This window comes from Sphaeramia orbicularis, chromosome 2 (assembly GCF_902148855.1).
Source record: "Sphaeramia orbicularis chromosome 2, fSphaOr1.1, whole genome shotgun sequence".
Lineage (NCBI taxonomy): Eukaryota > Metazoa > Chordata > Actinopteri > Kurtiformes > Apogonidae > Sphaeramia > Sphaeramia orbicularis.
In genome coordinates, this window is record NC_043958.1 from 13,937,959 (window position 1) to 13,962,456 (window position 24,498).

General features: G+C 36.8%; 1 protein-coding gene across 1 annotated transcript in view; it reads left to right on the top strand.

The window, feature by feature from the left end:
- Positions 1-24,498, top strand: part of LOC115435660 (neural cell adhesion molecule 2-like) — a 410,900-nt gene that overhangs the window by 364,601 nt on the left and 21,801 nt on the right. The window contains 2 exon segments of the mRNA XM_030158227.1: positions 717-759; positions 762-890. Of these exon segments, the coding sequence (XP_030014087.1) occupies positions 717-759; positions 762-890 (172 nt within the window).

Consider the following 24,498-nt stretch of genomic DNA (forward strand, 5'->3'; position numbering starts at 1 on the left):
TCATTCTTTATAAGTCACTAAGTCCTACTATTTTGATGAAGCAACTTATACTGTATTGTTGGTAGAGCTGCACATTGAATCGCAATTGCTATGTCAGCCTATGCAATTATATAAAACGAAAAGGTATCATTGAAAGGTGATATTTTGGATGCACAGAGAAGTACTGTGTCATCTATGCATTTTCCTTAATAATGAAGCAAATAGACTCAAATAAATTCAGTATAATAATAGTAATTAGATCGCTATTCGTAATTGTAGTCATTGCTACTTGTTTCCATGTATCATAGAGATATGAAATGTACAGCTTTGTTTCCAGTTGGTCTCAAGACAAAAAGCAAAGCAATGGATCTGTGACTGAACTGTAGAAAATGTGTTATAAGGAAGGGGTGAAATGAGAAAAAGCCACAGGGGATGGAGAGGCATCAGAGGACAGCTGTGAACCAGCACGTCCTGTGGAAACACAGATGATTAGCCTTTTATTTACCTGTGCGTCTGTGTGGGTGTTTCACAAATCCACCTCAATTTCCGATCCCTGTAACTCTCAAAATCCCCAGATTAAAAACACAGAGGCTACGATATTGTTTATCACGTAAAAATGACACTTCACCTTAGCCCTTTTTTGATGCTTTCAGACACACAAATGAAGGGTAGATGAAAGCTGCGGTTCAGAGAAAGATGTAATTTTATACATTTTTTTCCTCTTTGCCCACTCTCAGGATAAAGAGGAGCAGTGGATGACGAAGCTGGTTCCAGGAGCAAATGATTTGCGATGCTTCAGCCGTTGCAGTGGAACACACGATATGAGGTGGAAATTACAGCACGCAATGTCAAGGGCCTGTCAGAGCCCACCTTCTATCAGTTCTTCATGCCACAGAAGCCTGACATTACAGGTAAAATTGCATTGTGATTTACAACCTTAAAATATACCTTTGTTCCTTCATGATGTGAATCCCCCCAAGAGAATATTTCTGAACTTGTTGCGTTAAGGTATATGTGTTTTATGCCTCTTATGAGTGATAGCTATGGTGATAAGCGCAAAATGTTCCAGTCAAGATAAAGCAAGGTTCTGAATGCAGCATGTCATGTTGCTGCATTTTTCATTTTTGTGTTTTTTTTGGTTTTTCTTTTTGATTCTGGACAAATGAGGCTCCTGTTGGTGGATAAACTGGTGTCTGTGCCTTTTTGGCAATGTGGGTTTCTAGTTTCAGTATGATTGTTGAATTGGTGAGTCTAAAGAGAAGCATTTTCCTCGAAACCTGATCTTCAGGGTTAACTGGAAAGCTGAAAATATTCTGCTATAAAGCTCTGTTATCGTGAATAGGGAAGAACATCACATCATTGATATTTGACCAGTAAGCTGCTGCAATATAAAATAAACCCACATACATCACAGGTAATTTAAAAACATATTTGTCTGGTGTTTGCTAAAGCAAAACAAGTATTTTACTTTGGCTTCCACTAGGTGTTAAATGTCTCTAAAGTGGATTGTATCTTAAGTCAGAGTTGTGGCTGTTTCATTGTTTTCTACTGATGCAGCTTTGTAATGTACAAACAAAGCATGCTCCAACATTTATCAATTTGCAATACTTACAGGGTGGGGAAGCAAAATTTACAATATTTTGAGGCAGGGATTGAAAGACAGTGTATGACCAATTAGTTTATTGAAAGTCATGAGAATTTATTTGCCATAAGAAAATTGACATAATAGAAAATGTTTTTATTCTATGTGTCCTCCTTCTTTCTCAATAACTGCCTTCACACGCTTCCTGAAACTTGTGCAAGTGTTCCTCAAATATTCGGGTGACAACTTCTCCCATTCTTCTTTAATAGTATCTTCCAGACTTTCTCGTAATAGTTTTGCTCATAGTCATTCTCTTCTTTACATTATAACCAGTCTTTATGGACACTCCAACTATTTTTGAAATCTCCTTTGGTGTGACGAGTGCATTCAGCAAATCACACACTCTTTGATGTTTGCTTTCCTGATTACTCATATGGGCAAAAGTTTCTGAAAAGGTATGGATAATAGTGTTAGGTATGATTATGACATCAATATATGTTTGGTCTCAAAACAATTGACGTAGTGCCTGCTGAGAAAAAACAACTAAATGTTCATTGTAAATTTTGCTTCTCCACCCTGTACAGGTATGAACATGGAACATAATCAAGTATCACAGAATTGAAATGATGCTAAACACTAAAATAGATTTTTGAGCTGTAAACCAAGTTAAATGACTGCTGACTGAAATGTAATGAAACATCAGCATTGGTGGTAATGTGCAAAAAAATCGAGGGGAAAAAAGAGCACCTTCTGTTTTCAGATAGTTGTGAGAGTGTGAGCTTTCACACTTTGATGCTGATGTAGAGTCAAATGTTCCGTGTAATTCTACATCATCAGATTTGTATGAAGAATCAATATCAGCGCACTACCATCTAACCTTCAGCTGGAGTCCGACAACTTTTTTATATTGCTCTTTTTGGAACTGCCATTAGCTTAAAAGCACCCCACATCTTCAAACATTGCCTTGATAGACACTAAAGTCACAGAGTAACACAAGTAACCTGGATGATTGTGGAATCACTGTTAATGTTGGGCAAGTCTGGATGGTTTTAATGGAGGAGTAGGACTGCAAAGTAAAGCAGAAAAAATATTCCAAGTGTAGCAGACACTTACGCTGCTTTCTAGTGCTGTGGGAATTATGGTAAATACTACTTAAAAACTTAGAAATTGCACATGAACCCCCCCTCATGTGTTATTTTCCACTGGGGGAACTGGGAAAAAAAACTGATACACGAGTTGCCACGATGAAAATAACCTTTGAACTTTTCAACATGGCGGAGAGCAACGGGGGATTTATTACGAATCATAAACACTACTTTAATCAACGTTCTGCTGCTAAGTGATTATTTTGCACATTTATAGTATACACAATTTGCAAGACAACTATTAAGAAAAAAAAGTGGAGTTTGCATGTTCTCCCAGTGTGTGTGTGGGTTCTCTCTGACCTCCAAAGACATGCATTAATAGGTTCATTGGTTTAAGCTAAATTGCCCATAGTTGTGAACGTGAGAGTGATAGTTTGTTCATCTTTATATATGTCAGTGTATACATGTCCATTCAAACCCTCTTGAGGATAAAGTTCAGCAGATGAATGAATGAAAAAAAAAAAATGCTGTATCAGCCATTTTTCATTTCACGATGATAACAAAAGCACTTGAAGGCAATGCACTGGTAATTTTTAATTCACAAGTGGAAAGGACCAACTTCCCAATAGCACGTGAAGGCAGCATTAAAAAGATGTTGACAGAGTGTTTTGAGATTGTCAGTGCAATTGTCCCTGTACTTTTATTGTCTCACACATCCACACCTGGACAATCAGACCATCCCTCAGTCTCATAATCCAATGCACAGGGTGGAGCTACACTCAGAGGAACACATTACGCTTTGCCAAACTTATATAGACTACTGCTATACTAATGGCCACATGATTTAAAGGTTCAATGTGTAATATTTATCGACATGAAGTGATGACATTGAGTCTTGCTTATCCTTCTGGCTGCAAAAAATATGAAAGGCAGTGTTTGTTTTGTCTGTTTTGGGCTTTTCAGTGTATATTATACACTCAACTCTGGTATAAAATCTCACATAGGGGATAATAATGAACCTTAAAGCTGGTTTCCACCTATGAAACAGGAAAAAAGTAGGAGAGGAAGTCTGTGGAAACATAACACTGAAAAGCAACTCATTCCCCATGAAGATCTAAACAGCTCATCGTAAGATACTGAATAACAAATCTGAGTATTATGTCTCATTTCTGCAATTAGATCCACATAAATGAAGAACTTGACCTTTAACTTCTTTATTCAGTGAGTTAATGGAAATCTACAGTAATAGTTGAAACTGTTCCAGTGGGCGAGCAGCACTCTGCGTACATTATTATATTAACACAGTCCCATTCTTAACCAGGTAACAATAAATGAAAAAGGACCAAAACAATAGTAAATAAAAAAGCTTAAATGTACAATTAATTAAAACATGAGTAGTTAGCTGCTAGTAAATGCATTATGTATGTTTTATTCTGCACAAAGCAACAAAAAAGCTTATTAAATCATAAATCTTAGTATATGTCGAGTTGAACTTCGTTTCCATAGCTATTATAAACCAATATACATGGATTGTAATCTAAAACTTTTTTTTTAATTATGCTCTATAGTTTATAACATATTTACATTAATAAGCAGGTAAGAGCATCTATTTTTACGATCTGAGTGTAAAAAGGCCTTTTGGTGTTTCATTAACCATAAACACTACATCTAAAGGGAAGACCAACATCTTTTTTTGTTTTTTCTGTGCATTATGGTAGCAGTACTTGTTACTTCTCAGTATGTTCCACTAACACTTTTCTATAGGGTTAAAGTCATAAACCAAAGCTGTGACACCTGTAAGGATCTTTTTTAATTTTATTGCCGCAGAAAGCTTTAACCCATGAACTCATTACTTGATCCCTTAAACTTCCTTTTTTTGCAACTCTTAGAGGTACATTATTTGTAGGTTATTTATTTTTGTACCTGAAGGTTATTTACTGGAGTGGAACTGCTTATAAAACTGGAAAAACATATCTTGGCTTGACCATGTCCATTCTCACCTCTGCACCTTTGAAGTGGACCCATTAAGGGGTCCCCGCTCATAGGGAGGGATTCACACCTTTTCATATAAACAGCGCAACTAGTGCAATCACACCAGGGTTCACTTCAAAGAAACTCAACAGACCAAGACTGCATATACCCCAAGGTTATTTTTTTTGTGTGTGCTTCTTTAAAATATCATTCTTTTCTTCTTCATCGTCTTCTTCTTTTATCCCTTCTTTATTTTGTGGTCCTCCTGTGGTGCTGCTTTGCAACTCTGTAGCAGAAAACAGCACAGACAGACTGCTTCTGCTTGACTAGTCGAGCCCATTTCTCATTGAAAAGGCCAACAAATAGACAAGTCATATAAGCCAGAGAACAAACATGCACATCGTTTCAAGTCCCTGTTAGACTGGTCTTGGTTGTCGTTGTGTTGAGTTTACATTCCTTGATAAAGTGTGCAGGTGCTACTTGCGATGCTCTCCCTTGGTTGGGTCTCATGCTTAATGTTGTAGAAAAAAAAATCACGCACACACACAAAAGCCCAGTTGTGTAGGAAGTGTTCTCATTTCCAAGTCCTACAGGCCATTTAGGCTAACATGCATATGTGCACGCATGCAGAAATGCGAACGGAGGCTTTGAAGTGTGCAGCACGTGGCACCATTACATTTTAAAGCTAGAATACACACGATTGAAGACACTAAACACATGTAGTGTTGAAATGAAAATGTTATTCTTTCATTGCTCCCATGTGCATTTCCCCCAGCAGACCTCGCATTCACGCACATAAAAAAAGAAAAGTGTTTCAGTGATGCTTTGCTCTCCTCCCTGAGCCTGTTACCACAGCCATTTGTGCTGTTTTGGATCAAGCAAGTGTTTGCCTCTGTCATTATTGCATTGGCTAAATGGCCTGTGAGAGTGTGTGCTGCTTTTCAAATAGAAAACAAGCCTGGCGAACAGCAAGCTTAAGGCGGGTCACTTCGATTGGCTGTCCTCTCTTGTTAGTGAACAGCGGTGCATCGTGGGAAAGAACCTGGGAGAGAGGAGACAGGCAGAGAGCGCTTTCCTCTTAATGTGCTTGTTTGAAGAAGAGTAGCATGGCCTAGCTTTACAGCTAAGAAGGCAATACAGAAATGTACAGTAGATAGAGAAAAGAGAAAATCTGTCGAGCTGCGCCGCAGAAATGAAGCAGGATTTTATGGGATCACTCTTAGCCTGGGATGCACCAACAAGGCTTAATTTAATCTAAGATTAGTTCTAATCAGAATTTAGCAAAACTAGATTTAAAGCGAGTAAATCCTGATTCAAAATTAAAGGTTCAATGTGTAAGGTTTAGGGGGGATTTAGAGGATTTAGCTGCAGGAGTGAAATATAGTGTTCATAATTATATTTTCACTATTGTCACTTGAAAATGAGATTTGTTGTTTCGGTACCTTAGAATGAGCTGATTCTGCAGAGGGAAATATAAAGTGATCATCCAGGACATTCAGAATATTGCACGGCCTTGCAGCCCTGAACAGACTTTGACTCCCTCTTCTCATTTTTTCCATTTTGTGGCAGATGGCATCAAATATGAAGGTGCATTACTGTCATCTATCACATCAGAGTGTGGATCATAGTTAGTATCACTAAAACAAAACACCCAGAACAGACTAAACAAATACTGGCTCCAATGAAGGACTTTTAGTTTTCATGTTTTTGATGGTAGAGGAGGGTAAGTGAGGGGTGTATTCAGTTGGTAAGTTGATCAGTAGATATCACTAATATTAGTTAGAGCTCTATTGGACAGTTGCAAAGTAATCTCCATTCATCAAATATGAATCTAATATGATGATATGAAATCAAATATGAAATCACATTTCATAAATATTGAGATATTTGCTCACTCTAATTAAGACAAATTGTTTGCTATTTTGCTAAGAAAAAAAAAGTTAGCTATTAACCATCTTTGTAGAATAATTGTAATTTCTTTCACAAAAACCTGTTGCTTGAGTTAGTGGAACAACATGGCCAAATATCAGAAGAGTAAAAACAGCTCAGTAACAGCCAGGACAGCCTGGTAGGAACTGGCACTGACTGTTTTAGCCATGGTGGACTGTTGGATCAGTCATCCAGTTCAGCCTCTGAAGAGTTTCCTGTCTGAAGTAGTATCTTGAGAGAAATTCACCAGCACCATCATAAATGTCAGTTGGGTTTAATGTGTTCCATAACTGTCTTCAAAGTAGGTCTGAGGGACATGGCTAGGCTAGATCACTGATTTTCACTGGTTGCACTGCAATTATTTAAAAAAGTAGCACTTGCAAGTTATCAATGTACATTATTTGTCAAATCACTAAAAATTATTCATTTATTTTCCAAATCACTCAATCTCTTAGGTGAGTCGCGGGGGTGGAGTCTATCTCATCTACCAACACACAATACACGAAGTGGTGTACACTCTGGACATGTTACCAGTTCATCGCCGCAAACTAAAAATCATGTAAATCAAATTAAAACACTAGTGGATCTGGCCTGTCCTGGGTTTGCCCTGGGTCTGCCCTGGGGTCTTCTCCCAGTTGGACATGCCCTAAATACCTCACCAGGAGGAAAGGGGTCCAGGATCATCTCTACTCTGAGTTTCTCGTGGATGAAACACTCCTCACCCAACCTCCCTAAGCTGCTTGTAACTTCATTCTTTATGTCATTGCTTGCAACTAATGACCATTGGACCTAAATTCAACCTAAACTAGTTTTGACGTGCAAAGACCCAGTGGAACTTCTGTGGCAATTTCCAAGAAATTTTTTTTTCGCTCTATTTAACCTTTCTTAAGTGATTTATCAGCACTTATAATATATTCCTCTGTATTTTGCTTTTTTTCCCCCGCAAAAATCAGGTATTTTTGTATATTTAATTCACAGATAGTAGAGATGTTCATAAAACACTTGCATTAAAGGTGAGGTTGTTATGTCAAAAACCGAAAAATCTGAAGAAAAAGTGGCTTTTTCAGCAAAATATATCAATAACTGAATATAAAAAACAAGGGTTAGGGTTAGAGTTAGGGTTTTACTAGTGAATCAGTGTTGTAGAAGACGACCATGAAAAGATGACAAACTGCATTTTACACTAATTATTAACATGGATTTGTATTGATAGAATTAGTGGATCTGAAGTTAAACATTTTAGATCAGTAGATGGGTTTGGTCGGTGGCAGATGTTTGGATCTTTATGGGTTAAAATAACTTTAAAGTTTGGTGCAGCATAATTCAAGTTTAATCCATCATTTCAGCAGTTAAAAATCTAATCCTTCTTAGTCCTGGCCTTCACATATATGGATATTTGGCCTTTATATGCTTCCATGTCATCTACATATAAAGGCAGCACCAGGTTACTTTTTGAAAACATGGAAAATGGAGAGTTTAGCAAACAACAGCACACCCAAGATTGCCTATTTTTGTGTAATTGAACACCTGAAACAACAAGAGCAGCTGATATATATGCTCCTGGTTTGTGTAAATTCAGTTGGCCTGCATCTGCTGTGTCCAATATTACTTCATCCACAGTATTTGTTTGCAGAGTTGTAGGTGGTTTTTCATTCTCCAGTGGACAGACATTTTGAGAAACCAAGTTCATGTGGACATTTACAGGAAGAAAATAGCTATTTAGAAAAAAAACAAATCCCTATTAGTGTGGATTATGCCTCAGTGTATATAAACCAAACTAACCTGAAAATCCCTCATTTATCTGCTCAGATTTTGTCAACGTTTCCTCCTGCCTCACACGAAGAACTCTACTTTTCAACACGACTGACCTAGTTCAGCCTATGCCTGCCCCACACCAATTTGACACTTAGTAATGGCATTTTTATGTTAACTGCATTTTCATTAAGCTGCCAGTCTAAATGTTTCTTTTTTTTTTTTCTCAGCCAGGATGTCGTTCATTTTATTTGTGTAATATTGGAAAGTCATGCAGGTTAAACAGGAAAAAAAAAGTCTTAATTTTCTGCTACACAGAATCAAATTGGATATTGAAGAAGTCTGGTTTGCTGTTAGCTTAATCAGCAATATGAGACGTGGAATATCTGCCAGTCCCAGTTGTGGACTCTCTTTTTAATTCACTGCCTTGTTTTATTTTTTCTCGCATAAACATACACTCTCCGGCGCATTTGATGGAAGAAACATCCTCTCAGTTTTCTGTCCGACACTGAAAATATATAGGTGCAATATATATGTGTCATCTGTCCCTCACCAACCAATTTCTCTCTGTGCTTCTCTCTTTATGTATTATGCATTTGCTGGGTATTGAATTGGCACTTTTTTTCTTTCTTTCTCCCCTTTTTCCATCCTATTTTAGTTTGTAACAGGCTGCATAACCTTCTCCCCTCTTGCTCACAGAGAATCCTTTAAGAAAAATTCCATTGATTGCAGTGCTGCCCTTGGTTCCGTTTCAATTTACTCCTCTTCCTTTGAGTCTTTTTTTTTTATTTCCAAACCAAGGCATTCTTCTGCTTTCTGTTTCCTTCCTAAATCATTATATTGTCCCTCTGCCCTCCCCAATTAGAACACTGTGTCTGTAACACCTGCTTTTTGTCTACCTGGGCTTTTTTCATTCACGTTATCCTAGTGTGCGGTCGATATAAAGACTCTTTGTTTTCCGTTTTGCTTTCGTCGACCAAGGCTGTGGCCATCTTCCAGTTGTACGCTATAAAAAGCACTGATTGAAACATTTGTCAGATTTTGTTTCAAGAGCGCTGCGATAATCTCATCTAAGCACTTGAAGAAATAATATACAGTGCCAAGGCCTCTCTCCTGTGAGTGCGAATGAAACTTTCCTGGAAGTGATGCCTGCAAATCAAATCGGGAAATGAGTACTTTTACTGCCGTCCATTACATTAATCAATTCTCTCATAAATTTTCAGAATGAAAGACATTATTTTTAAAGCCATGTAATGAAATAGATGCATGACAATGTACTCAGTTGTTCAATCATTAACAATGTAAAAGAGATACTCATCTACAATCTAGGCAATCTAAGGTGAAAACTTCAGATTTTATTATGATGATACTGATTAAATTTTATGAATTTTCCAATAGCTGCAGCTGAATAATGAGCAGATAAATGACGTTTACAGAGTCCAGTAAACACTCTGCTCTGTTTGAGTTACTGTAATGTCAGATAAGAAAGGATTCTTCTGTCAAACTATGTTCATTCAACCAAAACACAAATATATTCAGTTCTGTCTCAGACATCACAAAGAAAAAGTACCCAGTTCTCTCATTTGACAAGTTGAAACCTGTTAAAGTGAATTCATTATAAAAATAGGTGTTCCACTTTATAAGACTCGGCTTATAAAGGATTTATGAGGTCTTGAATTAAATGATGTTGCAGTTAAAACCCTGCAGCTCGGGTTATATCGTCTTCTGTCCACATGAGCTGAGAATATCCTCAGTGGAGCTGTGAATATTCAATTCATCAGTTAGTCAAGGAAGGACACATCTCCCACTTTGGTACCACTTTACCTAATGACCCTTTGTACAGATTTATAAGTGGTTTATAAAAGGCTTATTATTAAAACACTTTACAATATCATTAATAAACAATATAAAAGCAGGCTTACTACTGACATGATTCAGTTGCTGCTGTCCTTGATATTCTTCACCCTGTCTCTTTATTAGTCAGCATATTGGACCACTTAGTAATAAGATACTATTGATAGCTGATAATAAGGTTATTGTAAAGTGTAAAACTAACACGTAGTAATACCTAAATAACAATAAACAATAAAGCTCAATTTCCTTTATCTCTCAAAATTATTGTGGATACAGAATATTGTTGTTAAGGTTGCATAAAAAGGTTCAAGAAATGGCTTCGAGTCAGAAAGAGAAAAGGAAAAGAACCAAAAAAACAATAATTTCTTTTCAGTTAGGAACGAGTTTTGATCTCACACTGATCTCCTGTGCGTCCATCCACAGAGTTGGTTATTCCCTACCTGTGTCTAAACTGCCTCGTTATAAGGTTTGTCCCTCTTTAATCAGCATGTACTATCATTTTTGTGGCAATGTCAGTTTGGTGACAGGTTACTAGTAAGTTATTCTATGACTGGTTAAAACAAGCCTTAGTATAAAGTCTAAAATGCATCACTATTTTAGACTTTATACTAAGTTACTAACAGTTATCAAGCAACATGAAGGATAATAATAAACCACTGTCAAGCCTGGTGTGTATGTGCAGCAATGGCTTTGATAGTAATAATTCTTAGGCCAATGTAATATAAACAGTTTGAGAACATCTATAAATTTGGTTCTGACTTTCATTAAAAAGGTTAAAAAAAAATTCAAGCATTTGCCATGCCGTTGTTTTGATAAACTTATACAATGTTACATTTATGTCCTTCATTTTTTGGACACATAACGATGCTGAACCCAGACCTGATCAACTGAATCAACCCCAGATCATAACACTGCCCCCACAGGCTTGCACTGTAAGCAGCAGGCATGATGGATACTAACTTCATCTGCCTCTCTTCTCACACTGTTTAACTTAAAAGGATTCACATGACCTTTTTCCATTGAAACACAGTCCAATCTTTATGCTCTGTATCAAACTGATGGCTGTTTAACAAATGAGAAGCTACTCACTGCATCAGTTAAAGGGTTAAAGAACTTGTTGCATCTGAAACATTAATCACTGGAGTAACTGTGTGCAAGTTTAAAACGATCCAAAGTAATTTATAACTCAACCAATATGTTTGACTGTTGATGTGAAGACAGACTTTTGGAATCAGCAAAGCAATTGTTAATTATAACCCTTAGAGGAAAAAGCAGTGACTCAGAGTATTTCATATGCCATAATTTGATATTCAGGGTTTTTTTTAAGAGTTAGGAGATGGTGATGGACTGAATCGCAGATGAAGCTGATGGGTAGAAGTTAAAGAAAGGAAGCTCAATTTGCAAAGAGATCTGATGCTGAACAATATAAATGTGGCCTTGCTGTTATGGAAACAACAAGTCCTGTTGATAAAGCATTCATAAATCCTATAGAGGTCTACTTTTATTATTAACTGATACCAAAATCCAAAATCTGGACCTTTTTTTGTCTAATGAAACATATTACTCCCACAGCTTCAACTAATGATGAATTAAATATACACAGCTCCGAGGAGAGTTCTTCTCAGATAATGTGGCCAGAATAGGATATAACCCGAGCAGCAGGGATTTAACTGCAATGTAATTTAATCCAAGACCTACGTTCATTTGACTTGTAGGAAACACTAGTCAACATCCAGCGGAAGCACTAATGGCTAATGTGATATTCAAGGGGACAGGCTGCAGTCTGTTACAGAGTCGTACATGTGATGGTGTTTACATGTGGATTGATTAAACTATGCTAATCCTAATGAGATGATACGATTGTGTTTTGGGGGGATTTATTTCAGATATTATCAAAATTAATCTCACAAGGGAAATATTGTAATAATGTCCTTCCTAGTCCTGCTGTTGCTGTTATTACTGACTCTGGAGACTCTGAACCTTCTGCCCTTTCCACTAAATGGCCCTGATTGAACTTTATCACTCAGTCATATGTCTAAGTGGATGTGAGCTGTGTTTTTCTCAGGGATGATGCAGCTGAAGAGTGCGCACTCACATGTCCTTGACAATGTTTGATAATAAAAGTACATTCATGTCTGTTTTGCTTCTGTGTGGGGGCAGTCAGTGATTGCAAAGCAGGTTTCTGCAACATGACTTTACTGAACATCTATCTCTAGCTACAAAAATATTGATGTGAAATTGATTTGTCTGATTTCAGACTGTTTTAATTGCTTGTGCTGAACTAAACAGTCATTAGATTCTAGGCTTCAGCTGCATATAACATATCAATATCCCCAAAAACAGACCACAGAATGTTACCAGTTACTAATCAGAATCAAAAATTCAGCAAAATCATGTAATAATTAAAAATAAATCAAACAATGCTCTCTTAAATAATGTATAAAAAAGAAAAAGAAAACTTTTCTAAGTCAGAGTTTGCTGCCTCTCTTCACTATGTTATGAAATGCATTTGAGGACAGAGAACAGCATGTAGCGGCAGTTTTAAAGAAAGGAGAGTTGTGTGTTTTGGGTCCCTTTTCCTCCTTCAGGGAAAACATACAGCATAAAGTAAGAAATGTAGACATGTAGACAGAGATATGCAATTCAGGAAGAGTGATCTACAGTTTAGAATAGAATACAATACAATGCAATACAACATTCTGTTCTGTTCTATTCTGTTCTATTATGTTCTAATGTTAAACTGTAAATCACACTTCTTGAATTGCATATCTTTGTCTAAGTGTCTATATTTCTTACTTTATGTTGTATGTTTATTGTAGTTCAGTGCAATGCGATTTTCTTCTCAGCTCTGTAAAATGTCCAATATAAAAACAGTTCAACAATACACAAATCTAAATAGAATGGAACAAACAGTAATAAGTGTACAGTATGGATATACATTTGAAATACAAATATGATTAAGAGCAAAATGTGGTTACGAGTAAAAATACATGCACTGTAGTGCAAATAGTATCCAGTATAAACATGCAATATACATAGTAGCAAGGGTGACAATAAGCATATGCATAACAAACATAAAACAGCAATAAACTCTTCTTATTTTAATCAATTATAAATCAGAAAATGCATAAAATAACCTAAAAAGAAAACACATACATGAATTTAAATAGAAACTGGAAAACATATGACAATACCAACATATTTCTGCACATTTTTGTAGTCTGTAAAAGCTGTTTTTTGACAGTGAATTGTATCTGAGTTAAACTCAGGCTCCACATGCATAGATATAAATGTGTTGTTTGTACTAACCTTAGGTCCTGACACCTACTAAAGCCCAGCTAATGAAATGCCCTCATTACTGTACACTTCTTAGAGTTACTTGGTCTCTTTGGGTGGTTCCTGTAATTACTGGACTCTAATGGGCTGTGTGAGAACACTGTCATCAGCAGACCAAATGACCGGTGGGTCTTGTTAGGGTCATTACATGGTTAATAATTAACCATATCATGAACCAGTATAATTAACTGTTAATTATTATTGTTGAAATGTATTACAGAAAACACACCATGTAATGTCATGCATATATGTATCACTGCGTCATACTTTGCTTTTTTACATCATCGACACAAAATGAATGCTTTTTATGACTGGAAGCAAAAGTGTGATTTAATTTGTTTCTTTGTCAACAGAACGGCAACTTATCTTAATCAGTAATTAGTCAAAAATATCTTAAGGACTGAGTGATCATTTTATCTGGAGTGCTCCTGTTTTTAAATGTGATTTTCATTCAGATTAATTTCTCACATATTATTGCTTTCATCTCTTCTTCTTTGTTCTGATCTGCTCTTTTATGTTTCGTCTTTGTTTTGTATTTATTTTTGAATTAATTTGATGCATATTTGGATATGGTAACCACAATTAATTGTATGCATATCAAAGGTTAAATAGTCCATTAAAATCCAAACTGAATAACTTCCAATATCAATGTGAAACCATCTCTCTAACAAAGAACTGTGGGTGGATCCCTTACTGTCTTTTTCTCTGATCAGATCTTCCCAAAGGTAAAACCAGTCTTCGTTGTTTCCATTCAGCAAAGGAACAAACAACAGAACAGAGAAGAATTAGGCATGAGAGGAGTGAGAAGAAGAGAGGAGGGGTTTTTAGTTGTTTTTGGAGTTATCTTTGGGAGTATTTTGTACACTGTCTCTCATGTTTTAAGAGGAATTATAACTTTAACTGAGACTCAGCTCATTTTATTTATTTTCATCTTAATACATTACATATATTTAACCCATAAAGACCCAAACAACCACTGGTGACCAAAACCATCTACTGATCTAAAATGTTTAATACCTGCTGATCCACCAATCCTATCAATACATGTAAATAACTGGTGTAAAATACAGTTTGTCATCTTTTCATGGTCATCAGATATGACCCATTTGGACACTCAGAGGCTCCATAGTCACCAGGGAAACACTGTCATCTTCTACAACATTGATTCACCAATACAACCCATGGAGTTGGATCAATGACAGTGGTTGTTGATACTTGTTTTTACATTCAGTTGTTGATATTGTTCCTGAAAAAGTCACTTTTTCTTCCGTTTTCTCTGTTTCTGATATAATAACCCTCAACTTTAATATGAACTTTTATGAACATCTACATTATCAGCAAATTAAATATAGAAAAATACCAGATTTTCATGGAAAAAATGCAAAACACAGAGGATAATATTATAATAAATGGGGATCGATCACTTGAGAAACGTTGAACAGCGAGACAGCTTTGGCAGTTGACATAAGAGTAACACTGGGTCTTTACGGGTGAATGTGTTTGAACAAAATAGCCTCAGTTAGACCATTTGGACGGTTCTGTGTGTTTTGATCTACCATCATCATTCACATGTGACTGGTTTGTTGATATATACCGTCTTCTGTCATCCATTGTTTTTCTTCTTACGTTATGTGTTGTTGATCATATTATTGGGTAAAGAACCATACAAGAAGAATCCAAAAAGTATTTTAACGCTGTAAATGATGTAAAACGTGGTGTAGTTTCATTAACACCTCCTCTTTTGGTGAAAGACCTTCAAATCTGGTTCAGATGAAAGGGATGAAGGTGTGTGTTAGGAAAATGTCACCCAAAACTAGGATGTGAATTAAATCAGGCAATTTATTCTTGCAAAAAAGGAGAAAAGAGTTGTGAATTGTACAGCAATGATCAACAAATCTGAAGTCAGCAGACAACCTTCTCTGGGCTCGCTCTTCTGGAAGGAAGGAAGGAAGGAAGGAAGGAAGGAAGGAAGGAAGGAAGGAAGGAAGAAAGGAAGGAAGGAAGAAAGAAAGAAAGAAAGAAAGAAAGAAAGAAAGAAAGAAGTTCTGTCTGGAAGATAGCTCTGTCTCCCACCTTCAGAACAGTATTACCACAGCTTACAGCATGTCCCTAGCAAGGGTGAAATGGTTATTTTGTCTAAATAATACAAAAAAAAAATTAAAACTAGTGAAACCAATGAACCTTCAGTCTAAGGCTACGTTCAGACTCGTGGCAAATGTGTAGAAGTGTGAGATAATTTACCTTGTTTTAAGAGTTACTTTCTTATTTTAAGTGATCATACATCTGCATACATGCTTATTTCTAGATTTAACAATCTTAATTCAAAAAAATCTTTTCAAGTGAAATTATCTTGCAGCATAGACAGATATTTCACCTGTTTTGAGTACCTTTTTCCTCAGATTTAGTTTTTTTATCTTGTTTTTAGACACCTATTTTTGCAGTGAACCTGTCGCTGGTCAACATCAAACCACTGTCCATCTTTCCTAGGTGTGTTTTACAACTAAAACATGTCAAAGATGCACTGTTCAAAGCCTTAAAATACTATGTTTTAAATTAATCAGAATGTTCAGCACTGATCAGTCTTAACCTGGGCCTCGTCTTGCTTTTTCAATGTGAATTTCAACATCAAAGCTCAAGGTAGACAGATCCAAATTATTTCTGAAATGAATTGCAACCCAAGAAAGCAGCAATTACAGAAGATTGCACCAAATTTCAGTTTGTTAAAAAAAAAAAAAAGACATGTCCTCCTACGTTAAAAGTAATTTCCGATGGGGTTTCGTTTCCTTTAAGCCTGCTCTTGAGTACACTTGTTCTTCATCATAGCTCGTCTGCTTCCTCTTTGAAAATGGACAAGAAGTGGGACTCATCCTTCTCCTTCAGACAAGGCTGGATTTAATGATTTTGTTTAATACCCCAGAGGGTCTCCACACATAAACTTGAACGCCAACTCTCCTCAGTGCAGCCTAAAGTGAGTGCTCACGTTCACAAATGATTATGTTTACCCACTGCAGATTAGCACCCGCTTCCACCCCTAATCAATGAATACTCATTTTGTCATCATTAATCGAGTCCTTCCTCTCAGATCTAATCGAGGGACAGTCAATCACTGCCCAGGCCTAATGAGTTTGGATTGTCAAAGTCAGATGTGTATGAATGGTTTCAAGTGCCACACAAGCAATTGGATCTCAAACAATTGAATAATACCACTAATGGCCCTATATATCAGCAACTAATCACAGGAACTTAGTAAAAGGGTTAATAGAGCAGGGAAATAAGAATTAATGTCCACTGATATTCAAGAATTGAAGAGTGTGTGAAAGTTCACCAACAATAAAGTTTGGGAAAACAACATATGGGTGATAGGTTTGACTAGATATGTGAACCACTTATGGCTAATTTGCTCAAGCCACGTTTGCACTGTGGGATTTTGGCTTGTCCCTGTTGAAGCATAGTGATATATTAGGTCAATGTGATGGTCATACATCCATAGACAGTCAGAAGTTTAGTGTAGTTTAGTTTAACCCTATAACGCCAAACGTATCCTATTTGATACATGAGTTTTGAAGTCCTCAACGTGATCAGGATGATATTTTTTTTCTTGAAAAACCTGATGTATACAATCAGATACATGCAATACACAAATAATCCACCAGGGGGGAGGAATTCGTTCACCAGAGGCCTTTCCAGTGACACTACAAGATTATCATTAATAAGGAATGAGGCAAAACTTTACCAATTTTGAAAAGGAATTACCAATTTGTTAGACATGTTTGTGTTATATTATGCTTTTGGTTTGTTTTGTTTTTGGTTTGGTATTTGAGCATTGAGACCCAATGTATCAAATATGATACAAAATTGAAACTCATCCATGGAAATTATTATTTGAAAAAAAAAAAAAAAAATTGGGGTTGTTCAGAAGGACCAGTAAAGGCTCCAGTTTCTGGAGTTCTAGAACTGGAATTTTCTGTCAATGATTTAATGGTTCAGGCTTTACAGGGTTAACCATCTATGTTTACTGAACAACCAATGTGGAATTGGAATGGAATTGGAATTGGAACAAGGAATGTTCCATGAAATGACACAAATCAACTTAGGTATGATTATGTAGCAAAAAATATCAACTTAAGCCCAGCTTGTTTTTTTTGTTTTGTTTTGTTTTGTTTTTTTTGTCGCATCCAGGTTCACATTCTTCTGCTTTCCCTTGACTTTGGATTTTTTTCTCACTCACATTAATACCACTGTTGTAACAGGCCAGTCTTTAATAGCTTAGCTCCTTTGTTTACAACCCTAGCAGCACAGAATAACAATCTGTTCTGATGACACTTAATACTTATTCGTTGACTTGTATTGTAACACTGGATTCAGTACATTGTATAGCTCATTAGGTCCAGACTTCTGAAATGTTATAGTCTGTGGAGGCTTTATTTGAAGTTTGTATTGGAGTCTGTGTGGTGCTGGGAGTTGGTGCTTTGCAGATTTAGCTAACTATCATTCACTTTACTGTGCATGAGGTGGAAAGCTTCAGGCTAGGTCAATGAAACCAAAACAGAAAACAATGACTAAGCACTGAGCAAAGGAGATGGACAAAGGCTGAGCACATTCTCCAGAATATTGTGAACTATGAAGGAGCATACATGACTTAGTCTGGGCCGTAAGTCTATTTTATTGTGTTAAAATTGTATCTGTTGAAGGCTATACTGTAACTACTACAACTACTTCACCTGGTCGATCATGATGCTGAAATGCTGAGGTTTTTTCATTCCTTCACCATCATAATAAGTGCATTTAAAGAGTTTTGTTTCATAAAAAATGTAGGGTCAGAGGTGAGTCAATGCTAAAAAACAAAATATGAAAAATAGCTTCAGTACCTCCTCTAAAATTCTGTTAATGTCCTCCTTCACTCAATGAATAATCCAAGAATACAGGATATAAAGATGACATGAAACAAAATGTAATTATTCTGTTGTGACATTGACAAGGAATAGATTTTACAGATGTCTACTGAAGTCATTCTGACTCACAACTAAACAAAGCCCACAGCAGCGTTCATCTCATATTTTGGTTACATTTCCTCAAAACATTTGGCAAAGAAACTGCTGCTGAACCACAACCATTTGGAAGCCAAACAGTCACTTGATGTCAATGAACAAGACAGATTCAATTTTGGAGGAGAAAGCTTTAATGTCAGGGTCAATAAAAAGGTGAGGAGACAACATTTAACTCTGACAGACGTTTAGCATTTAATGTAATTCATACGGGACCTATCTCACCGCCAGCAGACTCTGAGGTTTGGATGTGGTTGATAAGTGATCGACAGACTAGATGAAATGTATCAGGACACAGAATAATGGAGTTAAAATACCAACCAGTGTTTCCAGTGTCATGAAAGTAAGGGGAAAATAAGTCAGTAAGTAAGTCAAAGAGTAAATCACGTTTTAAGTTGCTTTTAAGTTCATCAGACCAGTTTGGGAATATGTTTAAAGGAGTGATATTTTGCTTTTATAAATGGAATTATGCATTTTAAATCATTTCCCTGTGTTCTATATAAACTGTAAATGCTATACTTGATCTGAATTCTTTGTTAATTCAACTGCACAGGCCCATCCTCAATAAGTGTGAGTAATGACACCAGAAAGGTCGTTTTGAGCGCTGGCCCTTTAAATCCAAATGAGCCACTTCATGCCCCACTCCCTCCAGGTTGTTGGCTGTGCTGCTCTGTCCTGTTCAGCCACTTGTGTTCATTAATACAACCAACAACTGAACATTTTAGGTAATCGGCTCGAATTTTGGACATATTTTCAGTTTTTACTACAACCACTGCTGCTGATAAACAATTATAGTGTACTCCGAGAATTGTTCGTCGGAAGTCTTGACCTTATATGTGCAAATGTCATGACGTAACTAGTTATAAAATGTAACAAATTAAGCAGGAATTGAAACGGGTTGTAGAAATCCACTCAGTTTTTGCCGGAATTAATATAAAGATAGCTTTGCAGCATCTGGAGGGTTTAAATTCAAACTTTTTGAACTATTAGGGTCCACAAATACACAAATAAATGAACCAAAGACTAATAAAAGCGGGTTTAGCAAAATATGACCCCTTTAAGTCATTAAAACAGTTATATGGTCTCTGTTAAACCCTGCAGGGAGTTTGTCACTTACCTGTTAGTTCTCCAATCAGTAGGTTTCACAGTCACCAAAGCCCCCTCTATTGCTACGTTTCCACTGCGTGGTACCGGCTCAACTCGACTCGACTCAACTCAGCCTTTTTGCATTTCCATTACGAAAAAGGACCTGGAATCTGGTACCTGGTACTAGTTTTTTGGTATCACCTCCGCTGAGGTTCCAGGACTGGGGACCAGATACTAAAAGGTGACATGTAAACACTGCAGACCACTGATTGGTCAGAGTCGTCTCTGTGACCCGCCGTTTTACAAAAAACAGATGCGGCAGTTTACAGTAAATATAGCGGTAGGTTAATCCACATGATGACAGCCCGCAAAACTACACCATGGTTTGTCGAGGAGGTTCAGACGTAAAAATTCAGCATGAGCTTGACGAGACAACACGCAACGAGCGAGTTCATCAGCAACTCTCTGAACAGACGACATGGATAATGCACCACATCACTATGACGTCCAGGTACTGTAAACTCTGTAGTATCCTGTAATGGAAATGGTCTTCAGGAATAGGACCTGGTACCCATAGTCGAGCCGAGCCGAGCCGAGTCGAGCCGGTTCCACATAGTGGAAACATGGCATATGTTGAGGACACTGTAGAATTATAGAGCAGCTGTTTTCTGACCCCCCTCACAGATAAAACCTCATCAGTTCATTCCATTCAGAAGCAGTCGGTGACCACAGGAGTGTCCCACATTAAACAGGAAATGGCCATTAGTCTAATGAGATACTCTTTCCTCATAATTAGCATAATGTTGTGTTTCTTTTTCTTTAACAGTGATCGGGTTTAAGACTTGGCTCTCGACTTGAGAACATTTTGACTCATAGCCACATATTTGTTTGGCTACGTTTCATCTCAGTTCATGAAATTTAAAGTTAAGCAGCTTTATATGCCTTAATTCCTTCTGCAGAGATCTGAGATGCTTTTGACTCATAGAATCATTTAATGAAAAACAAAACAACAAAAACAGGCACTAGGTAAAAAGACGATGAAGACTGAACTGCAGATCTGGCTTCAAAGGGTTATTCTGTGCGTGTTTTGTCCTCTATTCACAAAGTCAGGAAGCCACGAGGGCACCCACTGGGTGAGCCTGAAATCTCATGTTTAGACTGACACAAACTCTAATTGTAAAAGGAAAGAGGAACAGATTAGAGTATTATGTTTTAAATTGATCTGAAAGCAACGCTAAATGAAAATAGTCAGGGTTATTATCGGTAATGAAAACTAGCAGTGAAAAAGTAATTTATTTAACGGAAAACAAGAGTTTTCCAAAAATTATGTCCATGGTTCATAAGGGAAAAAATTGCTTTTTTTCTAAATCATATTAGGCGTCACACTTACTTCCCACACTTATCTATGACTGAAAACTTTCCTCCTAAGACCTGAGAAACTCAAATTGATACTATACCTGAATTAACACAAAAACTACAACTACTGATGCACAAATCCTAACTAAACCATAAATAAGTAAATAAAAAACACAGAAGTTAAAAGTTAAAACATTGTAAGACAACTAACGTCATTTGTTTGGAGTTTTCCTTGAGTTATTGTCTTTCTAAATGTACGTTTCACTCTATTGTGAGTAAATGCAAAAGTGAGTCTAATAAAATTATCTACATGTAAACAAGTGTGTAAGATCTCAGTCCAACCCCAAACTGTCAAGCCGCTGCTAAGCACTTTAGAGTAATACTCCTTATCGGCTCAAAGTCTGATGTTTATGGATTTCACTCTTTCAGCCTAAGAGTTTCTGCTGGCGTCCCAAATGAAAAGCATGACACTTTAATAAAATCTATCTGTGCAAATGTTATGCCACCGTGGAAATCCAAAATAGTACTGGGCAACTCTTCAAATAAAACAATGTCTGTCAGTTTTCAGTCTAAAAGTTAATGCCGTCACTGATTTTATGTGGATCTTGAACAGAGGTGGCAAATACACACTCCTGCAGAAGGATGGAAGTGGTTTAACTTATTTTCTGCAATAAAAGTGAAAAAGTGCATACTCTAAAATGTAGTCAAAGTATAGAAGGTGATGGAGATTCTATAGATTGCTGGTGTGTTAAGTGAACTCAGCCATTCATCATATTAATATAATGTGATGATCCAAAATAAAATAATGGATAAAGGTAAAGGAATAAACCTGTTTTTATGACATAAGGATAAGAAAGTCCACATATTTGTGTTAAAGTGTAGGTGACAAATGAAATAAAATATAAAAAATGTGCAAGTAAAGTGAAAATACTTGAAAATCTTAGTTACCAATGAAGTATTTGTAGTTCTGAATCAAAACAAATGTGACTAAATGATTAAAAACGTTGCCTTTCATTGTCATGCAGACTGATGCGAAATGTGAACACTGATAGGAAGGCTCGAGGTCACGGCGGTGGTGGATTAGTATTCCTTTTGTCTTCTGGAGGATTCTTCAGTGAATGCTTCAGGGGAGCTGGAGAGGTTTTGTTTACCACTTCTCAATCTGTGGCTTCAGCAACCAAATTAAGGTAGATAAACTCTCAAAGGGTGAGATACAAAATGCTAGCCTGTAGCGGGAAGGAAATATCGATCCGCTCTACAACTTTCAAATCCCATATCCTTGATTTCACCAAAAAACTCAAATTGTTTTAATTAGAGCTCCTTAGCCTTGAGGTTGGGTCTCTGCATCTGGTTCAGTGTTTGTCTGTGTGTGTGTGTGTATACTTTGACTCGATGCCAGCCTCCTTTTGTCTGCCGTCTCAGCTCTCAGTCAACAACAAAGTCGCCGACATGAGAGTGGTTTGGGCAGAGACACACAGTGCACCAATGTCGTATATGGAATTTCACACTTTTTTGTAGTTTTGGCTCTGTACTCCAGCACTGCGGATTTAAATTTAAAATGAGCGTGGGGTTAAGCAGCTGACTTGGAGCTGTAATTTGTACATGTTTTCATCCAGTTTAAGAATCACAGCCCTTTCGCAATGTGGCCTTTGTGCAGTGTCAGAGAACGGAGGCACTGGTTATAGATACTGATACCATTTCTTCAGTGGATGGGCTGAGTTATCGCCTACACAAGACAAACAAGCATGAATGCAAAAACACTAATGAACTGTAAATATTCATAGACTTGTTGATTGTATTTGCGGTCATGCTCTCTGTGGAAGACAGCTGTTGACTTCAGTGTCAAAAAGTCAAAATGATAAATACTGGGTGTCTTTGGGGCCAATGGATTTTTTTGACATAAATGAACTTTTTATCATTTCCATTTCCACACACAAAAATCTAACTTGAAATACCCCACAAGGGATGAGTGAATTTTATTTCTTTATATTGTGCAGAACAGAAATCACAATCACTAGAAATCAGAAAAAAGGAAAGCAAGCTGGTTTTTCAGGGTCTAAATGCAGCATTTACATGGTAAGAAAAAGAGAGTAACATGATGTGTAACTAATAATAATGCATGAACAAGCTTTGTAAACACCAGACAACTTTTCCAGCCTTTTCAGTGGCACAAATACATAGTAGATTTGTCAGAATAAAGTCATGATAGCATTGATGGAGTCGAGACTCTCATCACCTGGATCATAAAGCTGTCTGACATTAGTAATTTTTATGTCTTGTCGTTCTGACAAAATTAAACCTGTTTGATATTGAAGTTTTTCTCCTTGGCTCTTTCAAACAATCACATGAACATAGTTTCTCCCCAGCGCAAAACAATAAACATAAACTCTATACAAACAATGGATGGAGGAACCGTGATGGATTTTTTTCTGCGTCGTAAAGCTAGGAATTTCCATATTTTGATAATAGGATTGGAACTAAGAGAGTCTGAGGGGTTAGAGATGTGCTGATGCTAAACGGTAGTTTATTGCCAGAGTAAAAGGACAAATTTTGTTAATAACAGTATCACAAAATCATTTACAGTCTTGTTAGTGGAACTTATTAATTAGAACTACAGTGGAAGTGTCTGGGAGATGAAAAAATGCATGAGTCTGGGAAAATATTTACTAATAGGGCTTTTTGGAGTCACCCCCAGTGGCCATCAGGGGTATTACAATAATAGGATACTTCTGCATTGGCTTCATTTTGGAACCGAGGTCCTGGCCCCTCAGTAGAAGAATTAGATCTAAACAGCCTTGGTGTGTGTTCGATATGTGGAAAAGTGATGTCACTGCTGCAGCTGCTCATAAACAGACAGTATATTCATTTGCATTTACTCTACATTTTTGCTGTAGCCTCACCACCACCACCACCCAACAGGCATTGGTACCTACAGGTTAGTCATTTAATACCTCACATATCTAGATTTTCTTTACTTCTTTAAACTTAAAGCCCCAATCCTTAGAATAATGTGATGCAAACAAAACAATCAACATTTTCTTCAGTATATCCAGTAGCAGTGAAGCTTAAATTCACTCAAAAAACAAAAAGACAAAAAAAAATAAAAAATAACTCACATGGAGTCTAGTTGCAGACTTGTAATTACTGAGCCTGTAAGATTTCCAGTTTTTACAATTCTTTTAATCTATGACTTCTGTCAGATTGTCTTCAAGTGTGAGAGGGACCACACTTTCGACTTTTACAACACTGTCACAGTTTTTTGGTGAAGAAGAAACCCATTAGTTTTACTCAAGCAGACGCCTCTGTTTTGAATGTGCAACAGTTCAAACATTTAGCAGCTTGAGAATATCATCTCACATGTCTGGGACAGATGTTACAGCAGTACTTTAATGAACCGAGTCAACACTGAAGCCTCTTAGTTTTGTAGATACAGTAGAGAGGAATATTTCTGCATTTTCCAAGAAAAAGACCACATGCGTTTCCAGTTCTGTTATTAGTAATAATGCATTTTTTTATCAGAAAA